At 44.6% G+C, this 18,023-nt stretch overlaps 3 protein-coding genes across 3 annotated transcripts; 1 reads left to right on the top strand and 2 right to left on the bottom strand.

Annotated features, from left to right (window-relative positions):
* The first annotated feature begins 1,209 nt into the window (after positions 1–1,209).
* LOC116678311 (olfactory receptor 11A1) lies at positions 1,210–4,574 on the top strand. Its single transcript, XM_032508274.1, has 2 exons — positions 1,210–2,208; positions 4,503–4,574. Exons 1-2 carry the CDS (start codon positions 1,210–1,212, stop codon positions 4,572–4,574), a joined length of 1,071 nt encoding a protein of 356 aa, XP_032364165.1.
* A 2,256-nt stretch (positions 4,575–6,830) lies between these two features.
* Positions 6,831–7,829, bottom strand: LOC116678310 (olfactory receptor 10A6-like). Its single transcript, XM_032508273.1, has one exon. The coding sequence runs from the start codon at positions 7,827–7,829 to the stop codon at positions 6,831–6,833; it is 999 nt and encodes a 332-aa protein (XP_032364164.1).
* A 6,200-nt stretch (positions 7,830–14,029) lies between these two features.
* Positions 14,030–15,007, bottom strand: LOC116678309 (olfactory receptor 11A1-like). The gene has a single exon (XM_032508271.1). The coding sequence runs from the start codon at positions 15,005–15,007 to the stop codon at positions 14,030–14,032; it is 978 nt and encodes a 325-aa protein (XP_032364162.1).
* Positions 15,008–18,023: the final 3,016 nt, after the last annotated feature.

The raw sequence follows: 18,023 nt of genomic DNA, 5'->3' as shown, positions 1-18,023 counted from the left end.
GTGCGACCTCTGACATTCATAGCAAGAGGAAGTGGCTTTGGGTGTCAGCTAAATGACGTGTGATGTCATGGATATGAGACATGCAACAGCACAGTAAATCATACTTAACTTTTCTCTTAATAACAGCAGGTAGTCTGTCCTGTCCCAGTGGAGCTCCTGATAGCTATGATCTGGCAGCGGGGGGGGGGGGGAGGTGACTGTCAAAGAGAAGCTTGGCCCATCAGGTGTCAGATCTATGGAAAAGAGATGGGAAACTGGTTTGCAATTAACGTTAATGACATGAAAGGGGGGGGGGGGGGGCAGTAGCTCAGTCTGTAAGGAGTCGGGTTGGGAACCGGAGGGTCAAGCCCCCATACAGGCCAGAGTCTCGAGGTGGACTGGTAGCTGGAGAGGTGCCAGTCCACCTCCTGGGCACTGCCAGGTGCTCTTGAGCAAGGCACTGAACCCCCCCCCCCCGCTCAGGGCGCTGGTCCAGCACTGGCAGCCCCCCCACTCTGACATCTCTCCATTAGCGCATGTATAGGTCCTGAGCTTGCATGCAGATGTAAATTTTAATTTCCTCACTGGGGCTCAATAAACATTATAAATCATAAATTCTTCTTTTCATGCCATGGGACCTTTGATGTGTCCCGGTGTAGATCTGGATCCGTTTTCCTGTATTAGAATTTTTTCCCCCATTGATCAGCGGTGGGCAGCAACCAGAGGCTCCTTGGAGACGGACTCCAGCTCTCTCCTAAGCAGATAAAAGGAGACGCAGCGTCTCAGCTCAGCCCAGGAGGGACCGAGGGCCGAGATGCTCCCCACGTCTTCATCTGGACTGTCTTCCTCTGGACTCACCTTGTCCATGGTTGACTGTTGTCCTTCCGAGTGACTCCAGGTGGTTCTGTGTGACACACTGTGTAAGGATAATAATGGCATTGTTACTTGAACTCTTTGGTATAGCTTTTGTCCCTGTGCATGTGTCCTAAGCTTTTCTGATCTGATTCATAATGTTATTTACATGTTTTTATTGATTTAAGTATGAGTCTGACTGAGGTGCATTGAGTTCTTCTAGGAAGTGTGTAGATTGGACAAAGCAAGGAAGACGGGGCCTGTTTCTGTGGTTGATGTTTTGGACGTAGCATCCACAGATTTCTATCACACCATGTTGATGAGTTTGTGCGTGGAACATTTGTGTTATTGATCGCTTTGCAAGCACCAATGAGGACCATGATCAACTCTACTCAGGTTTCAAGTTTCACACTTGCTGCCTATTTTGACACCGGGGTCTTTAAATACTTATATTTCCTGCTGATTTTGTCCTTATATGTCTTCATAGTGTGTGCCAATGTGCTGCTGGTTGTGGTTATCTGTGTGAACAGGAGCTTACATGAACCTATGTACCTTTTTCTGGTCAGCCTGTTTGTAAATGAACTGTATGGTAGTACAGGGTTGTTTCCATTCCTTCTGGTTCAGATCCTCTCGGACATTCACACTGTTTCTGCTCCCTTCTGCTTCCTGCAGATCTTCTGTGTGTATACATATGTGTGTGTAGAGTTTTCTAACCTAGCCGTCATGTCTTATGACAGATATCTTGCTATCTGTTATCCTCTGCATTATAACACCCGTATGACGACTGGGAAGGTTGCCGTGCTGGTTGCCGTGCCGTGGCTCTACTCTGTCCTCACCATTGTGGTTTTGCTGTCATTGATTGTTCCTCTGCAGCTGTGTGGGAACATCATCGACAAAGTTTACTGCAACAACTACTCTATTGTGAAGCTGGCGTGCACCGACACAACAGCCAACAACATCTATGGACTCATTCTCACTTTTCTCACAGTCTTTGTTCCTGTCATCATCATATTCTACTCCTACACGAGGATCCTTAAAGTGTGTTTTTCTGGTTCTAAGCAGACGAGACAGAAAGCTGTCAGCACCTGCACCCCCCACCTCGCTTCTATCCTCAACTTCTCTTTCGGGGTTTGCTTTGAGATATTACAGAGCAGGTACGTCACGCAGAGTGTAAACAGCCCGGTGAAAACGGTTCTGTCGTTGTACTATCTGACATGCCAGCCGCTCTTTAGCCCCGTGATGTACGGGCTGAAAATGTCTAAGATCTACGTCGTATGTAAGCGCCTGTTGTTAGAGTGGGGATCAGGAGAGAGACGCTCGGTCAGGTCGACTGTCACGCATAAAGACTCTGATCACTGCAACACTGAACCATCAAATGTAAGAAACAAAATACCTAATTTGAGAAGTTAAATACTAGAAACAAGTTAATGTGTCTGCCAGTGCAGTGAGATAATTACACTTGGCAAGATGTCTTGAAATAAGAGAAATGATCTAGGCATTAGAAAGGTGATACATCTCTTGGAATAAAAACAACGTGTTAAGTCAAATAAACTCCAAACTAAGTTGTCTCTTCTTCTTTCAGTGTTTTGTCCTTTCTTAATTTGAGTGACAACTTATCACAACAGAACCACTAAACAAGGGGATTTAATTCAAGATGCTCATTATTAGCTTGTCCAGCTCAGAAATAAAAATAAAGCACCGATAAATGTCAACAAGTTATTTATCTTTGGTTTTGAAAGCACGCTGTTAACCTGTGTCTATGAAAATGACGTTACATGAACTTTCTTGGAGGTTTCCTGGAACTAAATCAGTTAATTCACTCTAATTTGTTTAGAAAGAACAAATTAGAGGTTGATTTATAGTCTCTTGGAACGTGACCTGCTGACCTGGACGTTAGCTCTGCTAGTCGCATTAATCCCGTCTCCTGTCTCCTGAAGTGGGTGTCTTCCTGCAGAACGCTCTTTAAGATTCTTTTTGGGGCTTTTCTGCTTTTAAAGGACAGGACAGCCAGGTGAGGAAGGGGAGAAGGAGAGAGAGACAAGCAGGAAATCAAACCCTGGACCTGGAGGACACGTGCGCCTGCTCCACCCGCTGAACCAACCCGGCTACCTGCACAACCCTTGTGTTGTCGTCCGTGCAACTCTTTGATGATGAGGGTCTAAATGTGAAATTGCTTTTTTCCACTGACAGGTTTGTCGTTTTTCTGTCACTTTTGTTGTTGTTTTTGAAGCTTTTTTGAAAATTTTTGTCACTTTGTGTCAACATCACGGGTTTCTTCAAATGCTAGAAAATTAAATAAAAAACACGCACATTCAATGAGAGTAGTGAACTGATCCTTTATTTTACTTGTTAAGAGCGTTACATGGAACCATCCACGTGATGTTTTGGGCAATTTAGTTGAAAGAAACACAGATTTCTAATATAGAAACTGTTTCAAAATGGGTCAGTGAGACCCGAGGACACCGGAGGGTTAAAGCCGGTTCTCCTGCTGTGGAGGTACAGGTTATTTTCTATGTAAGGATGGTGCAGTGATCACTCCACATAAACCACTACGTTAGATCTCTTCTTACTTCCCAGAGAACTTAGAGGACAAAACAGCTTCACACATCTGCTTCAACCCTCGTTATCACGTGGGATGTTATCAGCAGATCACTATTAAAACACTAGTCACAAACAGATAATCACATTTTGATTCATAATGTAATTAACAGGAGGACATTTAGTTGCACTGTGGTCTCTGCTTGTGTAACGGCTGAAACTCTTGCAAAGCTGAGGAGAACTCAGGTGGGTTCGGCCCTCAGAGTTCCCTCTTCCATTTCCTGGTCTGTGTCGCTGCCTGGTGGCGAGGAGTGACCTCTACACCGCTGGAGAAGCCTTCTTCAGCTGGAACTACATATACACAATTTAAAATAACACCAAATAATGAATGGACAAGAATCTAAAGGGTATGGGTGGATCCTAATATTTACATTAACATCATAAGCCTGGCGCCTTCCAATACACACAGGCACAGTAAATAAAGCCTGCTGTAGGTCAAGGCCAAAGGTCAAAGGTTATTTCTATAGCACAGTTACAGTCACTACTGCCCCAAAGTGCTGGACAGATACAGATGACAAAATAAAATAAAAGCATAATAAATACCCGGAAAAACCCTTCTAAAACAGCATATGCCAAAACGATTAAAACCTTTACTCAAAACAATAAAACGTCCCAGCTCAGCTTGTGTTAACAGCCAGAGCAAAAAGATGAGTTATTAAAAGTGAAAGTTTAAAGCTCTGAATAGAGGAAGCTGCTCTAATGTTGAGATGGAGAGAGTTCCAGAGATTAGGACCTGCTACTGGAACAGGTCTGTCCCCTCTGGGTCTCAGTTTGGATCTGGGACAGTCTAAAGGCAACTGGTCCTGGACCTGAGTCTGACTGGAGCGTGCAAAATCAGCATACCAGACAAATATGACGGTGCCAGCCCATTTAGAGATTTAAAAACAAACAATAAGATCTAAAAAACCCACCGGCAGCCACTGGAGAGACGGGGGGGGACAACAGTACGCATTCTGGACTAACTTTACTCGGCAAACTGTAGATCCTAACCCTAACCCTAACCCTAGGCCAGAGTACCATGAGGTCCAGTAGTCCAGGTGATCTGTGATCAGGGCCTGCACACCTGTCTCCAGGTGGCTCTGGGGCAGGTGAGGCTCGACCTTCCCAAGAAGTCTGAGCTGATAGAAGGTCGTTGTTACCACTGATCTGTTTATCCAGGTTAAAAGAACTATCAATGAAACCGAGACTTTTTACAAATGGGCGGCAGTTTGAAGGTACTGGACTAAGAGCACTGTTAAAAAAAGAGACATCGGGCCCCCCAAAAATTACAATTTTAGTTTTTTTGTCATTTAAGTTCAGCCCGAGGCCCGTAGGTCCAAATGACTCCATGTGATTGCACAAGCAAGCAGCCTGACAGACCTGATTGGTTAGTCTCTCTCTACTGACAGACCTGATTGGTTAGTCTCTCTCTACTGACAGACCTGATTGGTTAGTTTCTCTCTCTACTGACAGACCTGATTGGTTAGTTTCTCTCTACTGACAGACCTGATTGGTTAGTCTCTCTCTACTGACAGACCTGATTGGTTAGTTTCTCTCTACTGACTACCTGATTGGTTAGTTTCTCTCTACTGACAGACCTGATTGGTTAGTTTCTCTCTCTACTGACAGACCTGATTGGTTAGTCTCTCTCTACTGACAGACCTGATTGGTTAGTTTCTCTCTCTACTGACAGACCTGATTGGTTAGTTTCTCTCTACTGACAGACCTGATTGGTTAGTTTCTCTCTACTGACAGACCTGATTGGTTAGTTTCTCTCTCTACTGACAGACCTGATTGGTTAGTCTCTCTCTACTGACAGACCTGATTGGTTAGTTTCTCTCTACTGACAGACCTGATTGGTTAGTTTCTCTCTCTACTGACAGACCTGATTGGTTAGTTTCTCTCTACTGACAGACCTGATTGGTTAGTTTCTCTCTACTGACAGACCTGATTGGTTAGTCTCTCTCTACTGACAGACCTGATTGGTTAGTTTCTCTCTACTGACAGACCTGATTGGTTAGTCTCTCTCTACTGACAGACCTGATTGGTTGGACCCACTGTGTGGACATCTGATTGATAGATGTCCTACCTTTTGATACAACAGCATGACAAAAGACATGATGACTGTAGACCCCACTGAGACAAAGACGAACATTTATTACTTTCTCAGTTTGTTGAACTCATGCTGAACAAAGCTGCTCTTCACCTGCAGAGTTTACCACACGATTCTGGACTGTTAGAATCAAAATCTGCTCTATATAGTCCATATGTTGTCCTCATGTTGTCCCCATGTTGTCCTCATGTTGCCCTCATGTTGTCCTCATGTTGTCCTCATGTTGTCCTCATGTTGTCCTCGTATTGCCCTCACGTTGTCTTCATGTTTCCCTCATGTTGTCCTCATGTTGTCCCCATGTTGCCCTCATGTTGTCCTCATGTTGTCCTCATGTCGTCCTCATGTTGTCCTCATGTTGTCCTCATGTTGTCCCCATGTTGCCCTCATGTTGTCCTCATGTTGTCCTCATGTTGTCCTCATGTCATCCTCATGTTGTCCCCATGTTGCCCTCATGTTGTCCTCATGTTGTCCTCATGTCGTCCTCATGTTGTCCTCATGTTGTCCTCATGTTGTCCCTATGTTGCCCTCATGTTGTCCTCATGTTGTCCTCATGTTGTCCTCATGTTGCCCTCATGTTGTCTTCATGTTGTCCTCATGTTGTCCTCATGTTGTCCTCATGTTGTCCTATATCAATGTCCTTTTTAATTCCCCAAAATAACATGATTGATTCCAACGCTCTTTGCCAAGTACAAATCTCTACTTTCATTAATTTTGGGTCTTATTATATTTTATAGCATTGTAAAACAAAGTGAAGTGTTGTTGAAATAGTGTTGAGTAAAAGTTGACATATTCCAGTCTGTGATTATCATCAACATCCATTCCTTTAATTTTAGTCTCAATAATTCCTAATTTCTGCTTTTCTAACTCAAACATTAGGTATAATTTCCTATAAATGAGGTTTATTGACCATAAATTCATAAGTTAATAAGTCAGTTTTACGTAGTGTTGAAAACGTCAGTGACAAACACTGAAAAAAATGACAAAAGTGTTAAAAAAAGGGACAAAAACATAAGAAAAAGTTGATAAAAGGCGTCAACAACAGTGATTTTCAAAGACAACACAAGGGTTAAGCTTTCCTCTAACTTCAGATTTAAATTCTAATGTCTTGACCGCTGTAAAGTTTTCAGTATTATCATTTAGAACCAAAAACACTAAGCAAACACTAAGGAAACATAGTGGTGCCACGCATGAAAAAGAAAAAAGGTATTGATGTCATGTTGTTACATTAAAAGATATTTGCTAGTTATACAACATATCAAGTCATCAAGTTATAACAGGAACATGTTCTGTTACAACATGCATCATGTCGTTATGTGATGCTTTTTCTCAACCACATTTTAGAAAGTCCAGTTTTGAACAAAACGAAATCAGAGCAACCTCCCAACACAGACCTGGAAAGCAGACTTTGACACATGACGCGTATTTTGGACATGTTGAGGCCGTACATTATAGGGTTAAAGATCGGTTGGCACGTCAGAAAATACAATGACAACAATATTTGAAATTTCATGGGAACACTGCTCACATCAAACCTGCTGTGTAATATTTCAAAGGAAACCCCGACAGAGAAGTTGAGTATAGAAGCGAGGTGGGGGGTGCAGGTGCTGATAGCTTTCTGTCTCGTCTGCTTAGAACCAGAAAAACACACTTTAAGAATCCTCATGTAGGTGTAGAGGATCACACATACAGGGACACAGACTGTTAGAGAAGCAGCTATGAGTTCATACACATTATTACCTGTGGTGTCATAGCAGGCCAGTTTTATAATAGAATAGTTGTCACAGTAAACTACATAAAGGATGTTCCCACACAGCTGTAAGGAGGCACTCAATGCTGTTGTGACAAAAACACCAAAAAAAGGAAGAGACCACGTTATAGTGATAAGCACAGCAACCTTATTAGAGGTCATATGAGTGTGATATTGCAGAGGATAACAGATAGCAAGATATCTGTCATAAGACATGACGGCTAGGTTAGTAAACTCGACACTGCCATAAGTATACACACAGAAGATCTGCAGGAAGCAGAAGGGAGCAGAAACAGTGTGAATGTCCGAGAGGATCTGAACCAGAAGGAATGGAAACAACCCTGTACTACCATACAGTTCATTTACAAACAGGCTGACCAGAAAAAGGTACATAGGTTCATGTAAGCTCCTGTTCACACAGATAACCACAACCAGCAGCACATTGGCACACACTATGAAGACATATAAGGACAAAATCAGCAGGAAATATAAGTATTTAAAACCTCCGGTGTCAAAGTAAGCAGCAAGGGTGAAATATGAAACATATGAAGAGTTCATCATGATTCTCCTGTTGAGTTCAAAGACCTGTACCACAGTATGAGGACTAGAACATCACATGCTGTCTGTTCCAACAGGTTTCCATGTTAACATGTATCACAGAGAGCAGCTCAAGCATCAACACCACCAGGATTCTCACAGGCAGCCGATGATGAGGAGTCATGTGGGACTAACATCTTCATACTTACAGCTCTTATTGGAGGTCAGCACAGTGGTTCGGGGGGGACCTCCAACCAGGGAGTGAGAGTCCCTCCGTACTGAACTGGAACTCTGCTCCTGCCTCTTCTAATTGTCTGGAGTGAGTGGACGCCCACAGCAGCCGCCTGACGTCATCGGCACAGAGACCAGTCACTGGTCGTCTGACTGAGTCTCAGAAAATCCCCCTACGACTCCTAATGATGCAATACGTCTCCCCACGTCTCTCAATGAGACATAACAAGACATATTTCTATTAACCCCATCCTACCCACAACAAACCCCTGTGCCAAGGAAAGGAGGACGGATAAAGAATCAAAGAGACAAATACAAATAAATAAAATAAATAAAACGTCTTCCTTCTATTCTATTACTTTCTGTTACAGATGCTATCCATACAGTACAGGCCAAAAGTTTGGACCCACCTTCTCATTCAATGTGTTTCCTTTATCTTCATGACTATTTAAATTGAAGATTATCTTTCTTCCAAGTAGCCCCCCCCCCCCCATTGCTATTTTGATTGCGCTGCAAACCCTTGGTGTTCTCTCAATGAGCTTTATGAGGTAGTCCCTGAAATGGTTTACCCTCCATAGGTGGGCCTTGTCAGGGTTCATTAGTAGAATTTCTTGCCTTATTAATGGAGTTGGGACCATCAGTTGTGTTGTGCAGAAGTCAGGTTGATACACAGCCGACAGCCTATTGGACGACTGGTAGAATTCATATTATGGCAAAAACCAATCAGCTAAGAGAAGAGAAACGAGGTCATCATTACTTTAAGAAATGAAGGGCAGTTGGTCCTGAAAATTGCAAAAACTTTGATTGTGTCCCCAAGTGCAGTCACAAAAACCATCAAGTGCTACAACAAAACTGGCTCACATGAGGACCCCCCCAGGAAAGGAAGACCAAGAGTCCCCCCCCTCCCCCAGGAAAGGAAGACCAAGAGTCCCCTCTGCTGCTGAGGATAAGTTCACCTGACTCACCAGCCTCAGAAATCACAAGTTAACAGCAGCTCAGATCAGAGACCAGATGAATACCACACAGAGTTCTAGCAGCAGACACATCCCTAAAACAACTGGTAAGAGGAGACTGAATTAGGCCTTCATGGTCCAATAGCAGCTAGGAAACCACGTCGAAGGAGAGGAAACAAGCCTAGGAAACCACGGCTAAGGAGAGGCAACAAGCCTAGGAAACCACGGCTAAGGAGAGGCAACAAGCCTAGGAAACCACGGCTAAGGAGAGGCAACAAGCAGAAGAGATCTGTTTGGGCCAGAAACACAAGGAATGGACATTAGACCAGTGGAAATCTGGGCTCTGGTCGGATGAGTCCAGGTTTGAGATCTTTGGTTCCAACCGCCGTGACTTTGTGCGACACAGAAAAGGTGACGGATGGATTCTACATGCCTGGTTCCCACCGTGAAGCATGGAGGAGGAGGTGTGATGTTGTGGAGGGGCCTTGCTGGTGACAAGGTTGGGGATTTATTCAAAATTGAAGACCTACTGAACCAGCATGGCTACCACAGCATCCTGCAGCAACATGCCATCCCATCCGGGTTGCGTTTAGTTGGACCATCATTTGTTTTTCAACAGGATAATGACCCCAAACAACTCCAGGGCTATGTAACAAGCTACGTGGCACCCTCCCTCTCAAGCCCATGGGCCCACCACCTGTGGAAGGAACCACTGGGGTCGGGTGTGCTGCCACATCGGTGGCAGTGAAGGTGAGGGGCCTCGACGGACCAGACCCAAGAGACAGAGGGTGGCTCTGGGGACGTGGACCTCTCTGTTGGGCAAGGAGCCGGAACTTGTGCTTGTTGAGGTTGAGCGCTAACAGTTGGATCTGGAGGGACTCCATTGTTCTGCTGGGGCAATGATGGAGATGATTGGAGTAGACTTCTGTGCTAGTCATAGATTGTCCATAACAAACAATATGTTCAAACATAGGGATGCTCATAAGAGTAGGTGGTTCCAGAGCACCCTAGGCCGAAGGTCAATAATCAATTCATCTGATCTGAGGCCGCATGTTTTTGACACTTTGGTTAAGAGAGGGGCGGAGCTGTCAACTGATCACCATCTGGTGGTAAGTTGGGTCAGGGGGTAGGGGAAGACTCTGGACAGACTGGTAAGCCCAAACAGGAGCTTTTCGTGCATCCCTGTAAAGGCTGGGAGTCCCTGTGGAGAATGGGGGCATTGAACCTGAGTAGACAATGTTCAAAGTTTCCATTGCTGAAGCAACGGTGGGGAGCTGTGGTCTTAGGGTCTTAGGTGCCTCAAGGGCGGTACTCAACGAACACCCTGGTGGTCAGGGAAGCCATTCGACTGAAGAAGGAGTCTTTCCGCGATATGTTATCCGAGAGGACACGGGGGCAGTTGCAAAATACCGACGGACCGGAAGGGCTGCAACCTCTGCCGTGACAGAAGCAAAGCAGCGGGTTTAGGAGAAGTTTGGAGACGACATGGAGAAGGACTTTCGGTCGGCACCAAGGTGTTTCAGGAAAAACCGTTTGCTACCTCAGGACGGGGAAGCGGGGAACCATCCAAGCTGTGTACATTGAGGACGGGACGTTGTTGACCTCAACTGAAGAGGTACTGGGGCGGTGGAAGGAGCACTTTAAGGAACTCCTAGGTCCAGCTAATACGCCCTCTGTGGTAGAGGCAGAGCTGGAGGATGATGGGGGATTGTCGTCAACTTCCCTGGTGGAGGTTGCTGAGGTAGTTAAACAACTCCACAGATTGATGAGATTCGTCCACAAATGCTGAAAGCTCTGGGTGTGGAGGGGCTGTCTTGGTTGACACGCCTCTTCAACATTACGTGGGAGTCTGGGACGTTGCCTAAGGAGTGGCAGACCGGGGTGGTGGTTCCCCACTAGAAAAAGGGGGACCAGAGGGTGTGTGCCAATTACAGGGGTATCACACTTCTTAGCCTCCCTGGTAAAGTCTACTCCAAGGTGCTGGAAAGAGGGGTTTGGCCGATCGTTGAACCTCGGGTTGAAGAGGAACAATGCGGATTCCATCATGGTCATGGAACAATGGATCAGATCTTCACTCTCTAAGGATCTTGGAGGGAGCCTGGGAGTATGCCCAACCAGTCTACATGTGTTTTGTGGATCTGGAGAAGGCGTGTGACTGGATCCCCCGGGAGACACTGTGAGAGGTGCTGCAGGAGTATGGGGTGAGAGTGAGGGTTGGCCTCCGTTAGGGCTGCGCTTTGTCACCAACCCTGTTTGTAATATTTATGGACAGGATATCGAGGCGTAGTCGGGGTGGGGAGGGGTTGCAGTTCAGTGGGCTCAGGATCTCATCGCTGCTTTTTGCAGATGATGTGGTCCTGATGGCATCATTGGTCTGTGACCTTCAGCAATCTCTGGATCGGTTCGCGTCCGAGTGTGAAGCAGCTGGGATGAGGATCAGTACCTCTAAATCTGAGGCCATGGTTCTCAGCAGGAAACCGATGGAGTGCTTTCTTCAGGTAGGGAATGAGTCCTTGTCCCCAGCAAAGGAGTTTAAATACCTTGGGGTCTTGTTCGTGAGTCAGGGGACCATGGAGCATGAGATTTGTCGGAGAATTGGAGCAGCGGGGTTGGTGTTACATTCCATTTATCGCACCGTTGTGATAATAAGGGAGCTGAGCCAGAAGGCAAAGCACTCGACCTACCGGTCATTGTTCGTTCCTACCCTCACCAAGATGGATGGATGGTAGCCAGTAGCCTAGTATGAAAGACCGAAAATCCACCTAAGAAAGTTGGGTGGTGGATGGGTCAAACAACCAAGAACACCCAGGAGACCGTGGATCCCGTCCCGCTTGTCACGTTTTCTAAACCAGACTGTCCTGTTCTTCTTCTCCTCAACCCAACTGTCCCATTCTTCTTCTCCTAAACCCTTAAGGGGCTGTGTTCATTTCACAGAATTTTGTAAGATCAGGTTGTTCCTCTGCAACGCTGTGGAGGAAGGTCTGGCAATGCAAGACTACCGGCTGGTTAAACCTCTGGAACGAGGAGGGTCGTGCACAACCTAAAACGGCACCTCTGATTCATATTGTAATCATTCAATAACCATTTAAGACAGAACTTACCAATTTTTGCAGCTAACAGCTAACAAGCTAGCGTTCCTGGAGGTCTCTTCCGTGTCTTTCTAGCCTCTACAGGTGATTTTCTACCTTGCCTGGAACTTGAGCCTTTTTTTGAGGTTGTTGAGCATTAAATCCAAACTGTTAAATCCAAGATTTATCCACTTGATAATAATCCATAATTTATCACGTTTTCGCTCATTTCTGCCGCTATCTCCGTGCCCCGTGTCTCTTCTCTGTCTGTGTGCCGTGACTTTTGTTTTTTTAGGGAAGTGAAGGCATTATGCCCATATATGGGCAACAGAGAGAGCATGGCGTATGGAGTGGGCAATAGAGTAATCATCCAAGTCAGACTAGTCTAGTATGTGATCAAAGATAGATAACTACAGTTTTATGGAGGAGAATGGAGTCACTGTTTTGAGATTAGGAATATATTTATATTGTATATTTATATTATATATTTGGGCCCTTTTTGAAGAAACGTAAATAGTTTCTGCTTTATATAAGTTGTAATGTTTATTGAGTTTATTTTTTTTGTTTTTTAGGTATTACTGCTCTGTCTGTGATATCATTACATATCTGGAAGATTCATGTTCCGTTTTATTTATTTATTTGTCTTTAAGGCCCTGCAACCATTTTTAACGCTTAAGTGACCTCACTGCAGCCCAAATATTCTAATAACCCAGTTTTTCCTGAACAACATGATGTTCATATCCTGACTGGAGACACCAGGGTTGATGAAGCTTTTATAGAAATACAACCAGACGGACAATGAACTGTAAAAATGGCCGTAGGTCTCAGAGGGTTCATTCACGCTCAATGGACAACTTTCTAAACATCAACTAATACATTCAGGGCTAAAGTTTTAGGATTTCAGATCATGTGCCTTTGCTTCATAAGATAAAACTAGGACTGTGATAATGAATGCTAGAATAACGCAGATTCCTCTCAGCACCCCTCCTTTCCTTTAATGAACGCACGCTGTTCTGTGATGTGTTGAATGACCGCTGTGTCCTGTCGTTAAAAGCGGCGCTCGCTTCTGTTTCCACTTTTACAACCATGTGTATCCGTGGACAGGTCTGGATGTGCTTGTGTTTCCTCTTTCAAGGCCCTTTGTAAACTATTGCTTTCATATGTAGACATCATGCAATTCATCACGATTACATATTTTATTTGATTGACAGACCAAATTAAAACATAACAATATTTATATAGAACAATAAAAGGCATAAGGAGGTCCCCTTTCACTGACTGGGTCAGCTTTGTGTTGACATGATAAATGCCCCCCCCGTTTAATACAACGTGTTAAATAAGAAATGATAACTGTTGACACCATGGAGCCAAGGGGAAACATTTATTGTTTAACTTGCCAACATAACTTGAAAGTGTACATTTACACACAATGCATATTTTGGACATGGTGAGGTCCAATGTTCAAATTAAACCTGCTCAGAATATGTTCAAGGTTAAGTCTGATCCTCATTAATATTCACCTGAACTTCCCAAATACAGCTACTGACTCTGAAAGGTCTCTAACAAATACAGCTACTGACTCTGAAAGGTCTCTAACAAATACAGCTACTGACTCTGAAAGGTCTCTAACAAATACAGCTACTGACTCTGAAAGGTCTCTAACAAATACAGCTACTGACTCTGAAAGGTCTCTAACAAATACAGCTACTGACTCTGAAAGGTCTCTAACAAATACAGCTACTGACTCTGAAAGGTCTCTAACAAAGGGACCAGATTCTTCTGTATTTCTAGTCTGCTCCTAGTTGTTTGCATCTAGCTGCTATTCCACTTAATAACAAAATCATGTCTCTCAGATCCAGTCAAAACAACGGAAACGTTACAAACAAAGCAACAATTAAAAAAGAGCACTTCAAGGAAAACTTTTAATTAACTCTAACATTATGCCTCATGTACCTCTTTGTCAAAATATGGTCTATCTTGATAACGGGCCAGGTCCTGAACGATGAGAGAAATTACAGCAACCTCCCAGCACAGAACGAGACAGCAGACTTTGACACATGAGGCGTATTTTGGACATGTTGAGGCCGTACATTACAGGGTTAAAGATCGGTTGGCACGTCAGAAAATACAAAGACAGAAATATTTCTAACATGTTGGGTACACTGCTCGTATTGAACCTGCTCTGTAACATTTGAAATAAAGAACCAAAGAAAAAGTTGATGAGGGAAGCGAGGTGGGGGGTGCAGGTGCTGACAGCTTTCTGTCTCGTCTGCTTAGAACCAGAAAAACACACTTTAAGGATCCTCATGTAAGTGTAGAGGATCACACATACAGGGACACAGACTGTTAAAAAAACAGCAACGAGTTCATACACATTATTAATTAAGGGGTGATAGCAAGCCAGTTTTATGATGTAATAGTTATCACAGTAAACCTTATTAATGATGTTCCCACACAGCTGTAAGGAGGCACTCAATGCTGTTGTGACAAAAACACCAAAAAAAGGAAGAGACCACGTTATAGTGATAAGCACAGCCACCTTATTAGAGGTCATATGAGTGTGATATTGCAGAGGATAACAGATGGAAAGATATCTGTCATAAGACATGACGGCTAGGTTAGTAAACTCTACACCACAATATGTATACCCACAATAAATCTGCAGGAAGCAGAAGGGAGCAGAAACAGTGTGAATGTCCGAGAGGATCTGAACCAGAAGGAATGGAAACAACCCTGTACTACCATACAGTTCATTTACAAACAGGCTGACCAGAAAAAGGTACATAGGTTCATGTAAGCTCCTGTTCACACAGATAACCACAACCAGCAGCACATTGGCACACACTATGAACACATATAAGGACAAAATCAGCAGGAAATATAAGTATTTAAAACCTCCGGTGTCAAAGTAAGCAGCAAGGGTGAAATATGAAACATATGAAGAGTTCATCATGATTCTCCTGTTGAGTTCAAAGACCTGTACCACAGTATGAGGATTATAACATCACATGCTGTCTGTTCCAACAGGTTTCCATGTTAACATGTATCACAGAGAGCAGCTCAAGCATCAACACCACCAGGATTCTCACAGGCAGCCGATGATGAGGAGTCATGTGGGACTAACATCTTCATACTTACAGCTCTTATTGGAGGGCAGCACAGTGGTTCGGGGGGGACCTCCAACCAGGGAGTGAGAGTCCCTCCGTACTGAACTGGAACTCTGCTCCTGCCTCTTCTAATTGTCTGGAGTCAGTGGACGCCCACAGCAGCCGCCTGACGTCATCGGCACAGAGACCAGTCACTGGTCGTCTGACTGATGCTCAGAAAATCTGTTTACTTAGTTGGGAGTTACAAACTGATTCATTTAAAAGAGATCTAAAGAAATATTAAAATATTTGAAAATGGTGTGTCCTGTTTATGCCAAGTTTATGAATGACTTATTCAACATATTGTAAAATCTTTCAGTGTGATGCTTTGTTGTCCCCTCCTGTTCTGTAAAATACTGATGCTTGGCTGAATCAACCTTTAGCGTCTGTATGGAGCATACCGGGCAGAACAGCAGCTTGACCTTGGCACTGTGAGATGACGTAGAGTGACCCAGACTTACGCTAATTTGTGTGCTCTCATTAAATTACATAGTGTACTCTAGGGTGTCTGATCTGCTCCCTGTGTGTTCTCCGCTGTCTTATCTGCTCCCTGTATGTGCTCCCTGTCTGATCTGCTCCCTCTATGTGCTCCCTGTCTGATCTGCTCCCTGTATGTGCTCCCTGTCTGATCTGCTCCCTGTATGTGCTCCCTGTCTGATCTGCTCCCTGTATGTTCTCCTCTGTCTGATCTGCTCCCTGTATGTTCTCCTCTGTCTGATCTGCTCCCTGTATATTAGTGTCTCAGAGCCGTCCACAAGGCACCCTCTCGGGAATTACGTCACGCAACAAAGTACTGTAGTATTGTGTGTAAAGGGTCAGTCAATTTAAGTACATGCTCATGGTCCCATGAAAAACAGCAAAAACAAATATTTTCATGAATTGTTAACAGACAGTAACGTAAAAAGTGGACATCTCCGGGCAAAAGAGGATGTTTGGTCACCCTAGTGTACTCAACACAGTTACTCACATTCCCTACATGTCACTCTGGGATGTATGGTACTTTATGGAATATTCTATTCTAAAGTTACCAAAGCCAGTTTCATACTTCTAAAAAGTTGGACAGTAGGATGGATCCAACTTTGTTAAGAGCAGACATGCAACCATAATGTGTAATGTACAGTGTATAGCCAAGCTGCTTTTGTAGATTACCTTTTAAATCACAACTTATCCATCTACAAATACACTTAGCCAAAGTCTATCTGGACGAAAGGTTATATGTTTATTTAATTTTGATATATAACGGGGTCTAGTAAGTATATCCAAAAATCTCCCTTCTGCCGAAATTCTGTGACCTGGGTGCAGAGGACTGTGACCTTGCGGCCTTTTAGCGGTTGTTTTAGGGACGTTAAGGCCAGAAAGGGTGTCTTTCAGTCCGGCCTGGTCTCACAGAATTCCGTGAAATGATCCCAGACTGCTCTGAATGTGTGAAAATTCCGTGCCACCACCAAGGAAAACAATGTCAATGTAAAGTTAATGAGAAGATGATGTAGCATTAGGAGCAACTATGGTGGCGAGCAGTATCAAAGCCCGAAAATCTGCATAATGAGGTTTGTCGGGGGGTCAAACAACACAGGACTTTCACCCAGGAGCCCAGGGATCGTGTCTCGTGTTTAATGTGTCCTAAAGTTGCTTTCTTCTTTTCCTAAACCCATCTGCCCGTTCTTTCTTTTTGTTTTCGTTCTTCTCCTGTGTCACGTAACAGTAAGCCCACCCATGACCCTTTCCGGTCATTTAGCGGTTGTTTCAGTGACATTAAGCTGAGAAAGGGTCTCTGTCAGTCTCTGCCAAATCTTTCTTTGTAGTACAGGCCTCTGGAGAGGCGTGAATGGGAGGAACGGTATCCCTGTTCTGAACTCGAGCAGTCGTTTCTTGTGAGACTTCAGTGCTAGTCATGGTTTGTCCATAATGAACACCATGTTATTACATAATGCTCATAAGTGTATGTTGTTCCAGAGTCTCAATGTTGATTTTGTGATCGTATTGTCTGATCTAAGGCCACGTGTTCTGTACACTCAAAGAGGGGGGCGGAATTGTCAATTGGTCACCATCTGGTGAGGTGGTTTGGGAAAAGACTCTGGACAGACCTTGTGAACCCAAACTGGTAATATGGGTGAACTTGGAACATTTGGAGGATGCCCCTGTGCAACAGATTTTCAACAGAGCTTTTCTGGCATTCTTGTTGGGGTCAGGGTCATTAACCCCAAGTGAGCAGTTCTGTAGAAACCCTTGAACACAGTGGTAAACACCGGTGGTCGGGGAAGCCTTTGGACTATAGGAGTCCACCTGGGATATGTTATTCCAGGCGACCCTAGAGGCCGTTGGAAGGTACTAACAGGCCCGAAGGCCTAGAGTTGTTGCGGCTAAGAGCCCATGCTGTCTTGCCTGTCTCCAGTCCAGCTGATATGTCGCCTGTCTCAGATCTGCAGGTAGACTGCCAGCACCGTTCTGAGAGCCTTTGCCGAAGCCCGCCTTCCTCGGCCACCAGATCTTCACCTTTAAGGTTCTGCTGGGCCTCCAGAGGGTTTAGGCCATCCACATCCTGCTCGGCCTCCAGAGGTTCTACGCCCTGATGTCCTACTCGGCCTCCAGAGGGTCTAGGCCATCCACATCCTGCTCGGCCTCCAGAGGTTCTACGCCCTGATGTCCTGCTCGGCCTCCAGAAGGTCTCCACTGTCTACCCCCTCTTCCGCCAACATAGGGAATCTGTTCTCGCCGAAGGGGTTTGGCTTTCAACGCCAGCCTCTTGTCTTCGGATTTTCTTCTTTGCATCTCCCCCTATGTAGTGTGATTCCTGTTGTTTTGACATCTTTTGTTGTAGCC

This window comes from Etheostoma spectabile, unplaced genomic scaffold, assembly GCF_008692095.1.
Source record: "Etheostoma spectabile isolate EspeVRDwgs_2016 unplaced genomic scaffold, UIUC_Espe_1.0 scaffold00006964, whole genome shotgun sequence".
Lineage (NCBI taxonomy): Eukaryota > Metazoa > Chordata > Actinopteri > Perciformes > Percidae > Etheostoma > Etheostoma spectabile.
Note: the sequence above shows the minus strand (reverse complement) of the source record. Positions and strands in the feature narration are given on the sequence as shown.

Excerpts from the sequence above, each read along its gene's own strand:
- LOC116678311 (XM_032508274.1), top strand. The coding sequence starts at position 1,210 with ATGATCAACTCTACTCAGGTTTCAAGTTTCACACTTGCTGCCTATTTT. Across the intron at positions 2,209-4,502 it reads GCAACACTGAACCATCAAAT|GTGGCTCTGGGGCAGGTGAG; the intron begins GTAAGAAACAAA and ends ACCTGTCTCCAG.
- LOC116678310 (XM_032508273.1), bottom strand. The coding sequence starts at position 7,829 with ATGATGAACTCTTCATATGTTTCATATTTCACCCTTGCTGCTTACTTT.
- LOC116678309 (XM_032508271.1), bottom strand. The coding sequence starts at position 15,007 with ATGAACTCTTCATATGTTTCATATTTCACCCTTGCTGCTTACTTTGAC.